We start from the raw sequence: 18,589 nt of genomic DNA on the forward strand, positions 1-18,589 counted from the left end.
AAGGGAAAGAGCTGGTCTTGTGATTTCTGCAAATCCAAAGACTATAAATATATTGAATGTATTCTGTTGGGCTCCTATTTTTGAAGGGGTGAAGTCTTTTGGATGTTTAAAAGAACAGTTTGCAGGATTGGGTAGTGTTGTATTATTTTTGGGGTTATCTTTGAAGTAAGGGGTGTTAAGAGATCCAATGTTTATTTTAAAAGGTCAAGTTGCGTTCATGGAATAAACACTGTTTTGTTTTTAAAAACACATGTCCATAATTGTAATACTACACCTGGGGAACAAGCCGTGTGCTTCAAAAGCAACAATCCATTAAAGGTGGGGGTTGGTTGGACTCCAAGATGCATTTTGGGGTTTTGAAAACACCTCTCCCATAACAAGAAGGCTTTGGAAATCGACTGAGAGAGTCATGAGAGTTGCCACCGAGGCATGCTTTGGAAAAGGGTTCTGAACGAATGTTCCTTACAGGAGAAAGATTGTTTTCTAAACGCAAGAATTGCCTCTGCCAGTCTGTGTAAGTGGAATAAGAGCAGCATGTTTATTTATAGTGCTGTGAACGGCAACTAGTGTATTAAGGTTAAGGAACTAAATGTAATCTGTCAGTGAAGAGTTGAAATTTAAATACTGTTTCTTGGTTTAATTAAGTTTGTTTATAAAATAACCACGCCCTATTTCTTATATTATCACTCCTGGAACAAATCGATCTTTCAACACAGTCTTAAAAAATTACAGCTCTGGTTCAGTCTCTGAGCCACTGTTGAGAGCTGACCAGGTATCCATGGCACCTAGAACTTCCTAGAGTTTTGGCAGATTTCTTAAATCAAGAAGGAATAATTTTAACAATCTGACGCACTATGATTTATTGCCTCAGTATGTTAAATGGCTTTGGAAGAATTCCAACTTCTGATCTCCCCCCTTCCCAGGGCTCCGATTGCCCTCCCCCAATCTACCCATGTTTGAAATCCCTCCCTCCAGTTTCTGTTATCTACCACCACCCTGGCCTCCAATCTCCAAACATGACATCTCCAATCCCACCTGGTGCCTCAGGTCTCCCATCTCCTGCACACTTTCTGAGTCCATAGACCTCAAAACACCCAAAACCCAAACCAGCCTCTGATCTCTCCATCCGCCAACTTTGGATCTCCCTCTCCCCACCCATAACTCAGCTTCCAATTTCTCTCTTTACCTGTATCACCACTATAGCCTCTGTCTGATTCCCTCAACCTTCTTCATTCCAGACTCTGGTCTCTCCCACCCACCCCCAAACTCTGCCCTGCCCATCCTCCATATATTCCCCAAAACCCCGTATCTACCATCCAACACTACCCCATCATCACCATCCCTCAATCTGCCTGGCTACAGAAAATGTTAATCATGTTCTGCTGTTAAATACGGCATGCCCGGAGGGAATCCTGTTGTTCCAGGTTTCCTGACTTCAATGCACCACCTGTCACCTACTGTTTCTGAGTAATAATCTAATCCAAAGCAATACCATTTTAACTGAGTTAAAATGGGGCAGCACGGTAGCACAAGTGGCTAGCACTGTGGCTTCACAGCACCAGGGCCCAAGCTTCGATTCCCAGCTGGGTCACGGTCTGTGCGTAGTCTGCACGTTCTCCCACGTGTCTGCGTGGGTTTCCTCTGGGTGCTCTGGTTTCCTCCCACAATCCAAAGACGTGCAGGTTAGGTGGATTGGCCATGATAAATTGCCCTTAGTGTCCAAAAAGGTTAGGAGGGGTTATTGGGTTACAGGGATAGGGTGGAAGTGAGGGCTTAAGTGGATCAGTGCAGACTTGATGGGCCGAATGGCCTCCTTCTGCACTGTATGTTCTATGTTCTTTACCACAGTAAAAGAAAAAACCTTACCTAACCTCCTTATCCTGCCACTATATTGCAATAAGTAAACTAGTTTTAAAACTTTAAAATTAATTTTAACCCAAGAACTTGAAGTTCCCTGCTCAAGTTCCCATTTTCTTTTTCCAAATTTTCAGTTATTTTTAAACAAAATGCTCCAAATAATGTTCCTTATAAGCAGGTTGCACTTCATCATTATCTTACATACCAAGTAAAAGCAAGGTTCACTGCCAAAGCATTGTCTCATATTACATTGAGCCAACACCACTAAGTTTTTACTCTCAGATGTTTCACATTTGGCTTTTCCGTAACGGCATGATTGACTTCCAGATAAAGAATTCACAAAGGTGCAAGGAAATCAAATGCCAAACAAAGGATGTAAACTGAGACCAATTTAATCATTTATCTACCTAATACAACACATTAGCCTTTCAGCCCACCAGCAACATACTCACCAAATGATAATACTAGCAAATAATGGTAAGTGGGGAAAAAGACCTCTAACAGCAAATACTGAAACTCAATAGATACATCATTCTGCCTCAGCACAGGTACACAAACATAAATAAACGGAACTGACCTGCATTAAGAAAAAAAAATATGATTCATGAGTAGTATATCATGATTTTTGCATAATTCGAAGACTGCAACTGTGAAAAATATATTTTTATACGAAGAGTTTGTGAAATATAAATCAGCAAAGGTTTACAAATTACACCACAGCAGATTGTATATATCTGCCTTCATGGCAAAACAGATAGAAAAATGGCACAAAATGTATTTTTGTGATCAATGCAGTTCAAGCTGCTTTGTAAATTGGCACCTATTGATGAAAATTATTTAGCAAAACACTGCGAATAGGAACCTTGTTATATACACTCCAGTTAGATTCAGATTGACATAAACTACACAGGAATTCTAGCATCCAGGACCACATCTCCAACAACTCAATTATTTTCAGTAGGTAGCCAATTATTTTGAATCTGGTACTACCATTTTAAAATCAACGATCCTTCAAAAGTCCAGTCACTGCGCACAGTCCATTTGTAGATTTCTGTGCTGCCACACACCTTAAAGCAGCCGTTATTTTCGTGCAGCCTGTTTAGATCATTGTGCAACAAATTCCCAATTGCTGCATGGCCAAAGAACGTTGCTTTATAGATATATACCAAATAAACACACCAGACAATGTTGGGGCATGTCCATTCCAGTATAAGGTAATTTTTAATGGTATGATAAGTCTTAATTACTTACAAACAACCTATCTGGCACTGAAAATTAACTTTTACAATGGTGGAGTCTCATTTCTTCAGGTTTTAAGTTTTACAACACCAGGTTACAGTCCAACAGGTTTGTTTCGAATCACTAGCTTTCAGAGCACAGCTCCTTCATCAGGTGAATGAAGAGGTGGGTTTACAACAGCATGCATCTCTTGATTTTGTTTTAAAACTGAAAATGCAATATTTCTGGTAGCTAGCCATCGTTTTATATTTCTCCCTAAACAAACATGACCAGGAGCAAAGCTTTCATTTCTTTTGATGAGTTTGGAATTAGCAGTTACCTTTTCCATTATGAAAAGCACTATTTTGTTGCTAAAAATCTACTGTCAATCCTTCGTGCTGAGGATTAATTTTTCCTGCATTTGATTGGGTGGAAGTAAGATGTCAATTTTGGTTGCAAATTCTTGGATGATTTATAAGCCCCATCTTAGCTTTACAGGCTCTCCCCAGTCAGAACATCAATTGTAGGCCAGTTGAGGTGGTGGTGGATTGTTAGCTTAAGCAGATGCTCTCTTCCTTCAACTCTCTCATTTCTCTTTCATTTGCTGCTCTTCTCAATTTAAAGGTACCATGCATTGTGATGAATGGCCATTTTGGCCACAATTGAGCATAACCTACCCACATGATGTAAATAGAATCACAGAATAACAGTGAAGAGGCCTTTCGGCCCATCGGGTCTGCACCAGTGCATGAAGAACACCTGACCTGCCCACCTAATCCCATTTGCCAGCACATGGCCCATAACCTTGAATGTTATGATGTGCCAAGTGCTAATCCAGATATTTTTTAAAGGATGTCAGGCCACCTACCTCTACCACCCTCCCAGGCAGTGCATTCCAGACGGGGTAAAAACATTTTTCCTCAAATCACCCCTAAACCTCGTGCCTCTCACCTTGAACATGTGCCCCCTCGTAACTGATCATTCAACAAAGGGGAAAAGCTGTTCCCTATCCACCCTATCGATGCCCCTCATAATCTCGTACACCTCGATCAGGTCGCCCCTCAGTCTTCTCTGCTCAAGAGAAAATAACCCAAGCCTATCCTAGCTCTCTTCAAAACTTAAATGTTCCATCCCAGGCAAAATCATGGTGAATCTCTTCTGCACCCCCTCCAGTGCAATCACATCCTTCTTATAGTGTGGCGATCAGGATTGCACACAGTACTCCAGCTGTGGCCTCACCAAAATTCTATACAACTCCAACATGACCCCCCTGCTTTTGTAATCTATGCCTCGATTGATAAAGACTAATATCCATATGCATTTTTCACCACCGTATTAACCTCTGCCTTCCGAGATCAATGGACAAACACGCCAAGATCCCTTTGTTCCTCAGAAGTTGTGTCACGCCATTCATCGAATATTTCCTTGTCACATTACTCCTTCCAAAGTGCATCACCTCACGTGTTTCAGGGTTAAATTCCATCAACCATTTTTCTGCCCATTTGACAATCCCGTCTATATCTGCCTGTAGCCAAAGACAGTCGATCTCACTGTTAAACACCCGGCCAATCTTTGTGTCGTCCTCAAACTTACTGGTCCGACCCCCACATAGTAATCTATGTTGTTTATATAAATGACAAACAATAGGAAACTGAGCACAGATCCGTGTGGTATGCCACTGGACACTGACTTCCAGTCACTAAAGCAGCTGTTTGTCATCACCCACTGCCTCCTACAGCTAAGCCAATTTTGAATCCACCTTATCATCAAGTTACCCTGAATCCCATGTGCATTTACTTTCTTTATAAGTCTCCCACGTGGAATCTTGTCAAAGGCTTTGCTGAAATCCATGTAAACTACATCAATGGCATTATCCTCATCTACACACCTGATCATATGCTCAAAAATTCAAATCAAATTGTTAGGCATGGCCTCCCTCTGACAAAGCTATGCTGACTATTCCTGATCAAATCTTGCCTCTCCAAGCTTAGCTAAATTCTCTCCTTCAGACTTTTCTCTAATAGTTTCCCTACCATTGACGAAAGACTCACTGGTCTGTAGTTCCCTGGCTTATCTCGACAACCTTTCTTAAATAGCGGAAGCACATTAGCTGTCTTCCAATCCTCTGGCATCTCCCCGGAGGCCAGAGAGGAATTAAAAATTTGGGTCAGAGCCCCCGAACTCTCCTCACGTGCATCCTAGGACACAATTCATCCAGACCTGGAGATATGTCCACATTTAAGCCTGCCAACACCTCCAAGACCTTGTCACGCCCTATTGCTCAAGCACCTCATTCTCTCTCCCCGAGTTCTGATTACGGTAGAATGATGGGGTGTAGATTAATTTGTTCTTAATCAAGGACAAAAGTTCAGCACAACATCGTGGGCCGAAGGGCCTGTTCTGTGCTGTATTTTCTATGTTCTATGTTCTACCACCTCATTCTCTTGGGTGAAGACCGATATAAAGTATTCGCTCAACATTAGAGTAGACTTTCACTGGAGTCTGAGAGACTGTTTTAAAATGTTCCCCTTTACCCCCATGTGACTGCACACCTTGGCATTGCTCCAAGTAGAGAATTTGTTTGAGCAGTCTGGAGTCAGGTATTCTGAGCTGCGCCAACCATGTCAACTAATATGACCGGCTCCTAGGTATAGCTGTGTCATGGAGGACGCTCATATTTTCTCTTTTGTCCCCTCACTTGATTCACAAGATATGGCGAGATTGTTGTTCTAGTGTCTTGATAGGACATCCACAATTAGTCCAAGCTTCAGCACTGTAGAGGCAGCTAGTGAGAACCACTGCCCGGGAGACTTTAGGTTTTGTGTCAGGTCTGATATCAAAAACGAGTACATAATTTACCATAGGCTGAGCTAGTACAAATGTATACTTCACCAACTTCAGTTTTTTGGGATTGATAGCTTTCAAGAGATGGGAAATTAAAGATATTTTTAAACACTTTATAATTAATTTCAATTGAAGGCATTCGATTTGATACATTTGGCAGGATTTAGTAGAGGAGTTTTGTTTTCCTGGTGTTCAGAGTAAGCTCCAAGCTCTTGAAGGCTTCAGTGAATATGTCAATTATCTATCACAGTTCTTCTTCAGAATGAGCACCATCGTACCATAGTGCTAATATAGAAGTTGCGGTTTTAAGCCAGTTAAGACTGAAGAGTTTATCAGTTATGATCTTACGTGAGACCAGTAATTTTTAAGAAATCTGAAATCTGTTATTTACAGAAAGAATGAAGCACAAGATTCCACGGTTTAAAACAAAATAATTTTTATTATAGTCAAACAAAGCAAACATTAAATAATAATCTGTATTACTGTCACAAGTAGGCTTACATTAACACTGCAATGAAGTTACTGTGAAAAGCTCCTAGTCGCCACATTCCGGCGCCTGTTCGGGTACACAGAGGGAGAATTCAGAATGTCCAAATTATCTAACAGCATGTCTTTCGGGACTTGTGGGAGGAAACCGGAGCACCCAGAGGAAACCCACTCAGACACGGGGACTGCACAGACCATCGAGTCTGCACAAACCCTTCGAAAGAGCATCCTGGGCAAGTCCACACCTCAACCCTATCCCCGTAACCCACCTAACCTTTTGGACACCATGGGGCAATTTAGCATGGCCAATCCACCTCACCCACACATCTTTGGACTGTGGGAGGAAAGTGGAGCACCCGGAGAAAACTCACACAGACACGGGGATAAAGTGCAAACACCACACAGTCACCAGAGTCTGGAATTAAACCTGGGACCCTGGAGCTGTGAGACAGCAGTGTTAACCACTGTGCCACCGTGCTGCCCACATTTGGCACCATCCTTTTCATTGCTGGAGGACGTGCTGTCAATGATGGGGCTGGAGGGTGGGGTTGCTTCAACGATTTACGGTAGGATCATGGAGCAGGATAAGGTGTCCATGCACCTGGGTCCTGCATGTCAACAAGATGTCAAATGTACTGAAGTGTTCTCTGTCCACTGTTTGTTCTTCAAATCATGGTTTAGCTCACCAGGCTAAATCACTGGCTTTTAAAGCAGACCAAGGCAGGCCAGCAGCACGGTTCGATTCCCGTACCAGCCTCCCCGGACAGGCGCCGGAATGTTGCGACTAGGGGCTTTTCACAGTAACTTCATTGAAGCCTACTCGTGACAATAAGCGATTTTCATTTTTCATTTCATTTCTTCTTTGAACTTTAGCTTTTGCCGTCTTATAGGCGAGCTTCTTCACTGTGGAGTTTGGATTGCATTGCCAGGTTTTGAATGCTGTCTGTTTTCAATCAACGAGGTTGCATATTTCTGCATCAGTCACATCTCAGTCTTGGTGTCTTTCGGTGGCATGTCCGAGGATTTCTTAACATGTGTGAGTGATAATGAATTTTAATGGCTGCCAACCATCTTGGGTGTTAGTTAATGGTGTGAATATCCATTCCTGTGATTTCCAATTTATTTGTTCTTGAAATCCCTTGAGATTGGTGTTGTTTGACAGGCCCCGAAAACTTTGAACCTCATCCATACCTGTCACGACTGTGGGCTCATTTTGAGATCGCCTCAAATACCAATATGAAGCAAATAAGCCGATAGTCTGTCCAGCATCTGTCGGTCCCAGTCACAGTACATATAATATGCACATATTTTTGATCCCTAGTCCTACTCGCACATATCTATTAGCTGCCAGTTCTCAATCTTGGATGTTGCCAGGATGTCAACATGGTTTTTATGGTAGAAAAGGATGTTAGTGACCACAAAATCATGTTCAGCACACAGGGTAAGGAGGCGTACACTATTGAAATTGGACTTTTGAACGGTATGCTTTTCAGTGGTGTTCAGCTAAGAGCATGGCTATCCCCCACCCTGGTATTGAAACCATCAAGAAGTATGATCTCAGTATGGCTGTCAAGAGTTGCATCTAGGTTGGAATAGAAGGTTTATTTCACTTCATCCTCTGAGTCCAAGGTAAGCACTGATGATAGTGGCAGATTGAATGCACAGCAGGTCCCATCCTATTTTGACCACTGCAACCAGGCAGTGTCCTGCCAAAATAGGGTGGGACCTGCTGTGCAATAGGCTTCTTGTTCTAAAAGACAACCATGCACAGGCTCTTCTACAGATGGAACATTTCCGCAAGCCTTTTATCAATCAGCTAGTGAAAATGGTGGCAGAATCAATATATCTGGAAGCTTCTGGTCATAACCCAACACAAAGACGACAGTTATCAATGAATTGCTCCATTCTTAATTGAGGCAGAAGGGTGTTTGCTGTATATTATTGTGCATGAATAGTCCAGATTATCTCTGTTCACACCATTAGAGGAAGGGGCTCGGAAAGAATACCCTAACAATAGCCTGTCTCATTCCACACCCAGCTGGAAAACTGCATCCAGCGGTCCAACTTTTAGAAGATTGGAGAAATGCTAATCATGTTACATACACAGTTACAGTATCCATTTCATACAATGTACAACAACTGTTATGCCATTCCGAATCACACAACAAGATATTGGACAGTGAAAGATAAACTTCTGATTCTAAAGTATATAGGATCCATAAACATTATGTTGATTGTGAGTGTATCTAGTATAAGCCTGGATTTTGTAGCACTTATCTTAAATAATGCGTACAGTTTGGTTCATTCAGTAATATTACTGCCTTTACCAAGTACAGAATTAAACCAGTCAGATGAATCCAGCTATTATGGGTTTAAATTATAAACAAGACCAAGGAAATAGATTTACTTTGGAAAGTAACATGGTTCAAACTTGGATTACAAAGAGGACTGCTAAATTTCATCCAAGCAATTTATTTACAGAACAGAAAGTTAAAATAATTGAGGGACAAGCTAAAACTTAGGATATTAGAAATAAGAAGGATCACAAAAATGTTTACACAAAAGTCAATAAAGTTGTGGAATAAAGGAAAGGCAATGAATATGAACAGTATAAATAACTTTAAAAGGTGGGTTTCTGGAATAAAGGATATTGAGGGATATGATGAGAAGACAGAAGAAATATAGCTTTGCTGCACAAATTGGCATTTCCTGTTCCCAAACTGAATATTTTGCTGTATCTAGAAATGAGCATGTTTCCTGATCTATTAATCGCAAAGAAACACTGCTAAATACACAGACCTGTGGTTTGGATTACCTTGCTAGTCTGACAAATAGATGCTGCGTATGGCAAACAGTTAATAAAAGTCAGATTCAAAATTACTCACATGATTACTTTCTTATTCATTTGCTTCAAATAATATGAATATTAAACAGTTATGCATTTTTATTTTACACTGTTCTAAATAACAAGTTACTTATTCAAGTAATGAATCACTTATATGCCTGACACTGATCCTTAGAGAAATAAATGCAAGCTGTCAAAACAAGATCTATAGTAGGTGTTTATAGAGCCATAAACTATCTCTCCTCTGCAGTATTACAGGATAGAGCATAATTGATATACCTTTCACTTCTCCCTATGCTGTCTAGGAGCCTCCACCAAAGTCTCCAACATTGTGCTTCGTATCAGAGACTTGGGCTAGACAAGCAGACTTACCTGTATATTTACCTGGAAATGTTACACAGTTTAATCTCTGGTGTAACTCAAAGATTAACCAGTGTAAGTGCATTGAGCACCTCAACCAACCCCCTTCACACACACATTCCTCCCTCCCCGATTTGATACCTTGACATGGCAGCTACTGTCATAAAAAGGGTATATGTCCTCTCTTCATTCATCTTCTTCCACATTTGCCAGACTTGCCCTGGAGTGTCTCCTCTGGCCCATTTCTTCTGCAACAAGGATCAGAGGTCCAGGTTGAAAATGCACAATATAGTTGGGGCACAGAAAACTTTGTAGGGATCCCAGGGCAGTTCTGATGAAGAGTCATCGAGCTGAAATGTTAACCTGGTTTCTCTCAACTGAAGCTGAGAATTTTCTGTTTTTATTTCAGACTTCCAGCTTCTGCTGTATTTTGCTTTTGTTTACGCAAGGACCCTTCCTCTTGATTCCCTTAGTTTGTCTTTATCATGTTGGGTCCATGGATTGTTAATTGAGACAAAGTTGAGCAGAGGAAGTAAGGAACTCAAAAGTTGAAAAATAGTGCACTGTGTTATGAAGTTTTGTATTATGGACAGAAGAGACCAGACTTTATGGCACCCAGCAGATTGGAGAGATTAGTTTTTATTGGTTGGCTGGTGGCCAATGGACTGGCAAGGGACAATATCCTTCCCAGCAGCAGACAGTGATTGGGTCCTGCCAGGTGGAGTTTTTCCAGAGGGAACCCGGCAGAAGTCACTGGACCCTCAAAGTGGAAGCAGCTCTCTCTCTGTGCTCTGCTGCCCAACGCCTACTGCTGAAGGCTGAAGACTCCAGACTCTGAAAGAAGTTGTCTCACTCTCTCGAATGCTGACTGCCTAATAGTTCTGAATCTAGAAATAAATTCATTACAAGCTGAAAGAAATAACATCCATCTGAAAGCCTAGACTGACGAAATAAGCTAACTGGAAGACATGCATCTGAAATAATTGTTGTCATTGGTATTTTACACCCTTCTTTCCCCTCTGTTTCATAAAACAGAGGGTGGGGTGAGATATGTGGGGGGAAGAGTTAGAAATTAGTAGTTAACCAGTTGTATCTGTTGCCTAATTATAGTTACTGTGAATGAAAAGTTAATTGTATTTAAATTTACAAACCTGGTGACTGTAGCTATTGGGCTGGTGAAGACCTCAGGTGTTTTAAAATAAAAGTTAATCTCAACTATGTTGCAACACTAAGTCAAGTGGTGCAAGAATTGACTGCACACTAGCCCAGAGTGTCATAACAGATTACAATTGTTTAGTATTCTGCTTCATAGAATCATCATAGAATCATAGAATTTACAGTGCAGGAGGCCATTCGGCCCATCGAGTCTGCACCGGCCCTCAGAAAGAGCACCCCACCTAAGCCCATACCTCCACCCTATCCCCATAACCCCACCAACCTTTTTTGGACACTAAGGGCAATTTTAGCATAGCCAATGCATCGGCTGTTTAGCACTGGGCTAAATCGTTGGCTTTGAAAACAGACCAAGCAGGCCAGCAGCACGGTTCGATTCCCGTAACAGCCTCCCCGAACAGGCGCCGGAATGTGGTGACTAGGGGCTTTTCACAGTAACTTCATTTGAAGTCTACACGTGACAATAAGCGATTTTCAGTTCATTTCAACTTCGAACAGTGGGAGGAAACCGGAGCACCCGGAGGAAACCCACGCAAACACAGGGAGAACGTGCAGACTCCGCAGTGACCCAAGCCAGGAATCGAACCTGGGACCCTGGAGTTGTGAAGCAACTGTGCTAAGCACTATGCTACCGTGCTGCCTCAAATTTTAATTAGTTATCACCATTCTGTATTGTCTCTATTTAGCACTAATAGCTAACCAGATATCCCTACTATTCAGCAAGCAGCTACTGGATATTATCAGACCCTGGTCCCTGTACTTCGAATCAAAGACTGGTTATAGCACAGAACAAACCGCTCAGCCCAGTAAGTCAGTGCAGGTTCTCTGCAAGGGCAATTTAGCTAGTTCCAACTTATGCTTCCCCTGTACCCTGGAAATATTTTCAATCAGTTGGTTATCCAATTCCATTTCGACAAACACAATCGAATATTCCTCCACTACCCTATCAGGCTGTGCATTCCAGATTGTAAACACTCACTATATTAAAAGCTTTTCCTCATGTCATTTTTGGTTATTTTGCCAATCACTTTACATCTGTTTCCTCTGATTTTTGACCCTTTGCAAAGGAGAACAGCTTCTCTCGGTCTCAATCCCTCATAATTTTCAGCACCTATATCAAATCTCTTAATCATAAGGAGGACAACATGTGGAAATGCCGGTGTTGGACTGGGGTGAGCACAGTAAGAAGTCTTACAACACCAGGTTAAAGTCCAACAGGTTTGTTTCAAACACGAGCTTTCGGAGCACTGCTCCTTCCTCAGGTGAATGAAGAGGTATGTTCCAGAAACATATATATAGACAAAGTCAAAGACGCCAGAAAATGCTTAGAATGCGAGCATTTGCAGGTAATTATTTACAGATGCAGACATGGGAGTAACCCCAGGTTAAAGAGGTGTGAATTGTCTCAGGCCAGGACAGTTGGCAGCATTTCGCAAGCCCAGGCCAGGTGGTGGGGGATGAATGTAATGCGACATGAATCCCAGGTCCCGGTTGAGGCCACACTCATGTGTGTGGGACTTGGCTATAAGTTTCTGCTTCATTCTGGATCACAACGTCTTCACCTTCGATAACAAGTTCTTCATCCAGACGCACGGAACAGCCATGGGGACCAAATTCGCACCTCAATATGCCAACATCTTCATGCACAAGTTTGAACAAGACCTCCTCACCACACAGGACCTTCAACCGACATTATACACCAGATACATCGATGACATTTTTTTCCTTTGGACCCACGGCAAAGAATCACTGAAACGACTACACGATGACATCAATAAGTTCCATCCCACCATCAGACTCACCATGGACTACTCTCCAAAATCAGTTGCATTCTTGGACACACTCATCTCCATCAAGGACGGTCACCTCAGCATTTTGCTTTACCGCAAGCCCACGGATAACCTCACAATGCTCCACTTCTCCAGCTTTCACCCGAAACACGTTAAAGAAGCCATCCCCTATGGACAAGCCATCTGTATACACAGGATCTGCTCAGACAAGGAGGAGCATAACAGACATCTATAGATGCTGAAAGATGCCCTTGTACGGGATATGGCACTCGACTCATCGATCAACAGTTCCAACGCGCCACAGCACCCATGGCTGTTCCGTGCATCTGGATGAAAAGCTTGTTGTCGAAGGTGAAGACATTGTGATCCAGAATGAAGCAGAAACTCATAGCCAAGTTCCGCCACACATGAGTGTGGCCTCAACCGGGACCTGGGATTCATGTCGCATTACATTCATCCCCCACCATCTGGCCTGGGCTTGCGAAATCTGACCAATTGTCCTGGCTTGAGACAATTCGCACCTCTTTAACCTGGGGTTACTCCTACCTCTGCATCTGTAAAGATTTAATTACCAGCAAATGCTTGCATTCTAAGCATTGTCTGCCATCTTTGACTGTCTATATATATGTTTCTGGAACATACCTCTTCATTCACCTGAGGAAGGAGCAGTGCTCCGAAAGCTAGTGTTTGAAACAAACCTGTTGGACTTTAACCTGGTGTTGTAAGACTTCTTAAGGAGGATAATACTAACGTCTCCCTTTTATCCATTTAACTGAAGCCATTCTCAAAAGCCTTCACAACCTTCCTAAAAAGTGTGGTGCCCAGAACTGGTCACAATCCTCCAGTTGAGGCCTAACCAATATTTTATAACGTTCCATCATAACAAACGTTCTTGCTTTTGTACACAATGGGTGGCATTTTCCATGCAACTTGCCACAAAGCGGTGGTGGCCCAGCATTGGCCAATGGCAGGATCTTCTGGTCTCACCGTTGTCAACGGGGTTTTCCCGTTGAATTAACCCTATGCAGCCGGAAAACCTGTGGCAGGGGTCCGTCATTGGCGGGACCAGAAGATCCCATTGGCATGGACCGCCGGAAAATTCTGATCATTGTCTCTATTTATAAAGCTCAGATCCCGTATGTCTAATTAACCACTTTGTTAACTTGTCATGCCAGCTTCAACTATTTGTTCACATTTACCCCTCGGTTTCTCTATGCCCTTTTGGAGTTGTACCCTTTATTTTATATTGCCTCTCCTTGTTCTATCAAAATGTATCACTTTGCAGTTCTATGACTAGATGAAGTTTCAATTCCTCTACTTATCACTCTTCATCCTCAAATCTTCAAAATTTAGGTTAAATAAAACTTTGTTTCCCTGTCTAGACTTTAGAAGTAGGTTTAAAGTTTTAAGCAGTTCACTTTAATTTTAAATAATGTTCTCACTTAATTGCTTCCAACTCACTAGGACCAGTTTTGAATGCCACCTTAACCCAATTTCCCATCTGAAATATTCAGAATTCTCCTAATCCATCTCTTTGAGTTTACCCTGATCTCACACCCTTCAAGAACTTATCTATGCAATGTAAGTTGACACTTCTGTCTGAGGAAGTGCTGCATTATTGGAGGCACCTTTTGTTTTGGATAACTATTTAATCTGAATTCTGTCTGCCTCTTCAGGTGGACAAGCAATCTCACTGCACTATTTGGAGAGCAAAGAAATTGTGCTGGTGTCCTGACCAATATTTATAACCTCAACCAACACGTGTTAGCTGATTATCTATCTCATTGTTATTTGCAGTGTCATGTACAAATACATTTCCACATGTTTACACAACAACTTCAAAGGTAATCAATTAGCTGCACTTTGGAATTAAGATATGAAAGTCACAGTATAAATGCTGTATTTAAAAAAAATAATCTTTCCATGCTTCCCTCTTGACTTTATTCATTAATCTTCATATTGTTGAATCAATTCCTGATTTACTAGAAATTAGCCTCTATCTAGCCCATTTTCATCTCCTCCCCTCCCTCCCCCTCCCCCTGTCTCCTGGCACTGAAAAGCCTCTTGGTCTATCCAATTATGCTCTTTGATCTCTCACCAAATCCAGTGTATAATTTATTTTTCTCATCTGATCTTCTTCAATTCTCACCTTCTCACTCCACGCCAACTATAACCTGTACAATTTTACGACTTTAATGAGGCTGTTCCTCCACGAGACCCATAGTTTACTCGATCGTACTTTTTTAAAACAATATTTAATATTAGATTAAACGAATCATCGGATGGGCAAGGAAAAAACATCCAGACAAAAGTATATTCATTGTTTTTATCCATTCATCATTTCCTCGATTTTGAGGCATCCCAGGCACGCACAGATACACCTTGGTACCAGTAGGGATGCTGCTGAACACCATCTGGGACAGTAACATTAAGGAGTGACAGGGACTGCTGCTGAGACCAATGAGGCGGGTTCTGCAGCATCACAAGCAGATCTACATTTATGTAAAGAACATGAATTCTGAATACAACAAATATTAGTAAATATAGCAGTTACATTGAGGCAACTGCGATGATGAGACGGACAGCACCCGTTGCCAACAACAAGATGCTCACCAGCAGCAGGAGCCTCCCCTCCAGCGATGCCACGCAAACACATACCTTGGCCTTTCCCGTGGCTTTTACAATCGGGAGCGGAGCGGACACGTTCCCGAAGAGGAGCCCGAGCCGCCTCCTCCCGCTCTCCCAAGTCACATAACAATAACACGAAGCCGCCGCCCCTCCCAAGCCACACACAGCCGCCAGCCACAGGCCGCCCCCCGGCGCCGGCCGGGATGCGAACACGCCAGCCCGTCTCAGGCGGCGAGAGCTGCTGAAAGTGGCCGGCTGCCCGTGGTTGCAGCTGGGATGCAGCAGCTTCATGAATCTCCGCAGAGCGGCCATTGCTGCCCGTTAGTGAAGCGGCTCGAGCTAGAGCTCTCGCGAGAGCGGAGGCAGCACGAGCCGGGGGGTGGTTCAATGTCAATGATTTGAGGGGCGGGCGGGGGTGATGTGAGTGTCTGCTCTGAAGATGAAGGGGTGGAGGGAGTATGAGTGCCAGCCCTGAAGATTTGGGGGGGGGGGGGGTATTAGTATCTGCTCTGAAGATGGGTGGGAGTTCAGTGTCAGCCCCGAAGATTGAGGGAAGGGGGGGGGGGGCGGGGTGACAGTGTCAGCCCTGTGATTGGGGAATGGGTGGGAGGGAGTTGAGTGTTTGCCCTCTGATTGGGCTGTGGGGTGGGAGGGAGTTGCGTGTTTGCCCTGTCATTGGGGAATGGGTGGGTGGGGGTTGAATGTTTGCCCTGTGATTGGGGACTGGGTGGGAGGGAGTTGCATGTTTGCCCTGTGATTGGGTGAGAGGGTGGGAGATGAGTGTCATCTCTGAAGATTGGGGAGTGGGTGGGGGAGGGAGTGTCAGTCCTGAGATGGGGGAATGGAGGTCTTGACAGACCTATGATCGGAAATTGGGGTTGGGCTATCCTGTGCTTAAAGGGAGTGGTCTGACTTCTGCTCAGAATGGGATGGTGCTGTCCTGTGCTTAGAGAGGGGAAGGAGTCTGCCATTTGCATTGAGGAGGTGATCTGTCCTATGATTAGAGAGGGGGTCACTTCTGTACCTAGAGGAAGGACTGCCTTTTATCTGGGCAGAGAGTGTTGTTTCCTGTATAAATGTCCAAGGATCAAGTTGGGATTTGGGCATGGCTGTCAGATCAATGTTCCAACTCACTGGGGACATTAGCATCCTGCAATAATTAATCAATCCCAATCAGAAGTCAGCAATCCAAATGCATTTATATACATGCTTCAACAAGTCTCTCCAATTTTTCAGTAATTTCCAACTCAAAAAACAGTCTCTCCAGTTTGAAGTTGAGTTAAATGGTTTGACTTTGAATGCTGACCCATAAACAGAACACCACACAATTGGCCAGCTTAATTCATTTTGGTTTAAAAATATTTCACACTAACAGGGAAATAAAAGTGGGTATCATTAATACATTTTCAATCTCACTCTTTGTTGTGAAAATTAAATTTACTCTTAACATTTGCTCTGACATCCAAACAGGTCACTGTGCTAGAATCATTCAAAATAGTTCACACTTTTAATTGTAGCTTTAAATGAATATTCCTCATGTAACACCGAAAAATGCTGGAATTATTTTGAGCATTTTCTGTTTATTTTAGATTTAACCTTTGGCAGTTTGTCCTCATGTATACTGGATTTGCATTATCCTACATTAATGGTTATTTTGAAAAAGGTTTCTACATAACAAGCAAATGAGGGATCATCCATGTGCTGCAGTGTTAGATTTGCCAAAGTGATTTGTATCAGATCCTGAGATGAGTTACTCCCTAAAACACAAGTATTGACTGGATCTCTGGCCTTTTTTGTTGTTTATAAATGCATTTTGGAAGTATGTAATTCTAAAAGTGCACAGAAGAAGTGCATGTGATTCTTAAAGTCCCAGAATAGTGCAGCCTGTTTGGAACAACCAGCTGGAACAGACCAGCTGCAAATAGTCTATTGCAGTACTGCTCTGTTAGCAATAGGGCCAAATTTCTATGGCACATGATTTATATGAGACAAGACAAGATGTTTGCACACAGACAAAATCTAATACCCTTTACGCTGTTTATACATGGGAATCTAATTTATTTGGTCTTCGGATTGCAAATTTTGTTTGGTTGCAATTTTGGACACACAAGCATTTTACACAAAAGAAATGAAACAAAAAGAAACACTGGAAACTAATGGAAGAAATAAACCAAAAGGTAAAATTGGACGAACGAGATGGCGAATGAAGCTATTGGAAGGGGAATCAGAGAATTTGAAAATTAAAGCAAAATCAAAATCCTATAATGGGGAATAATAAGCTTCTTTTCAAGTCTATTCTATTCAAATCAAAGTCTGGTTGAGGAGTTATGGTGAAAATAAACCCAACAATTGAAACTGCTGAAAGAGAGATTTTGAATCTCAAAGGAAAGGTTTAGATTGATTAGATTCGCACAATGATAAGAAATTAAAAGAAAATAAATATGGTGTTACTTAAATGATTTATAAAGATTTAGCTTCGTTCTTGAAATGCAAATGTTTGTATTATTATTTTGACCATTCAAGGAGTTAGGTGAAAAGATGGCCACGGTAAATATAGTTGGGCAGCACGGTAGCATAGTGATTAGCACAGTTGCTTCACAGCTCCAGGGTCCCAGGTTCGATTCCCAGCTGGGTCACTGCCTGTACTGAGTCTGCACGTTCTCCCCGTGTCTGCGTGGGTTTCCTCTGGGTGCTCCGGTTTCCTCCCACAGTCCAAAGATGTGCAGGTTAAATGGATTGGCCATGCTAAATTGCCCTTAGTGTCCAGAAAATGTTAAGTGGGGTTACAGGGTTACGGGGATGGGGTTGATACATGGGCTTCATTAGGGTGCTCTTTATAAGGGCTGGTGCAGACTCGATGGGCCAAATGGGCTCCCTTCTGCATTGTAAATTCTATGATCTATGATCTAGAACAATGTTATATGACTACTTTTTATGCATTTGTTCTTCTTCTATAAATTAACTTTATTTGTTGTTTTCCCTTTAAAAAGAGGACTAACAGAAATGATATGGAGATAATGTTGAAAGTTAAGAACAATTACGTTTTAGAGTTTCTGTTAAACTATCAGGGCATGTTACTGTATGGACATTTGAGGGAGGCTCATGCATAGGATATTGTAAGTAATGAAAATAAAATAATCTCAGGTAAGAAGATTGGAAATGATTCAAAACATAAAGAGCACTATATTATTACAAGGCTTTCTTCTTCCTTTATTGTTTCAGAGCTAATTTATTTATTTTTTAATATCCATCAAAACACATCACTGTCTTTGAACATGCTTCTTCCCAACTCATTTTCAAATCAGTTGTGGCTCACTGGTAAAAATTTCACATCTGAATCAAGAGATTCTGGATTCAAGTCCCACTCCAAAGACTTGAACACATAATC

The 18,589-nt window shown here is 42.2% G+C and overlaps 1 protein-coding gene across 4 annotated transcripts in view; it reads right to left on the minus strand.

Moving 5' to 3' along the window:
• LOC119962883 (calcium uptake protein 3, mitochondrial-like) overlaps positions 1 to 15,544 on the minus strand; it is a 211,743-nt gene extending 196,199 nt beyond the window's left edge. For 2 of the 4 annotated variants that reach the window (XM_038791114.1, XM_038791115.1), the window contains exon 1: positions 15,232 to 15,543. In XM_038791114.1, coding sequence (XP_038647042.1) covers positions 15,232 to 15,513 — 282 coding nt within the window. In that variant the 5' untranslated portion in view covers positions 15,514 to 15,543. Of the gene's footprint in view, positions 1 to 15,231 lie in introns of all 4 variants that reach the window. The other 2 variants (XM_038791113.1, XM_038791116.1) reach the window with 2 other exon arrangements.
• Between the last annotated feature and the right edge of the window lie 3,045 nt (positions 15,545 to 18,589).

Source organism: Scyliorhinus canicula, chromosome 3 (assembly GCF_902713615.1).
Source record: "Scyliorhinus canicula chromosome 3, sScyCan1.1, whole genome shotgun sequence".
Classification (NCBI taxonomy): Eukaryota; Metazoa; Chordata; class Chondrichthyes; order Carcharhiniformes; family Scyliorhinidae; genus Scyliorhinus; species Scyliorhinus canicula.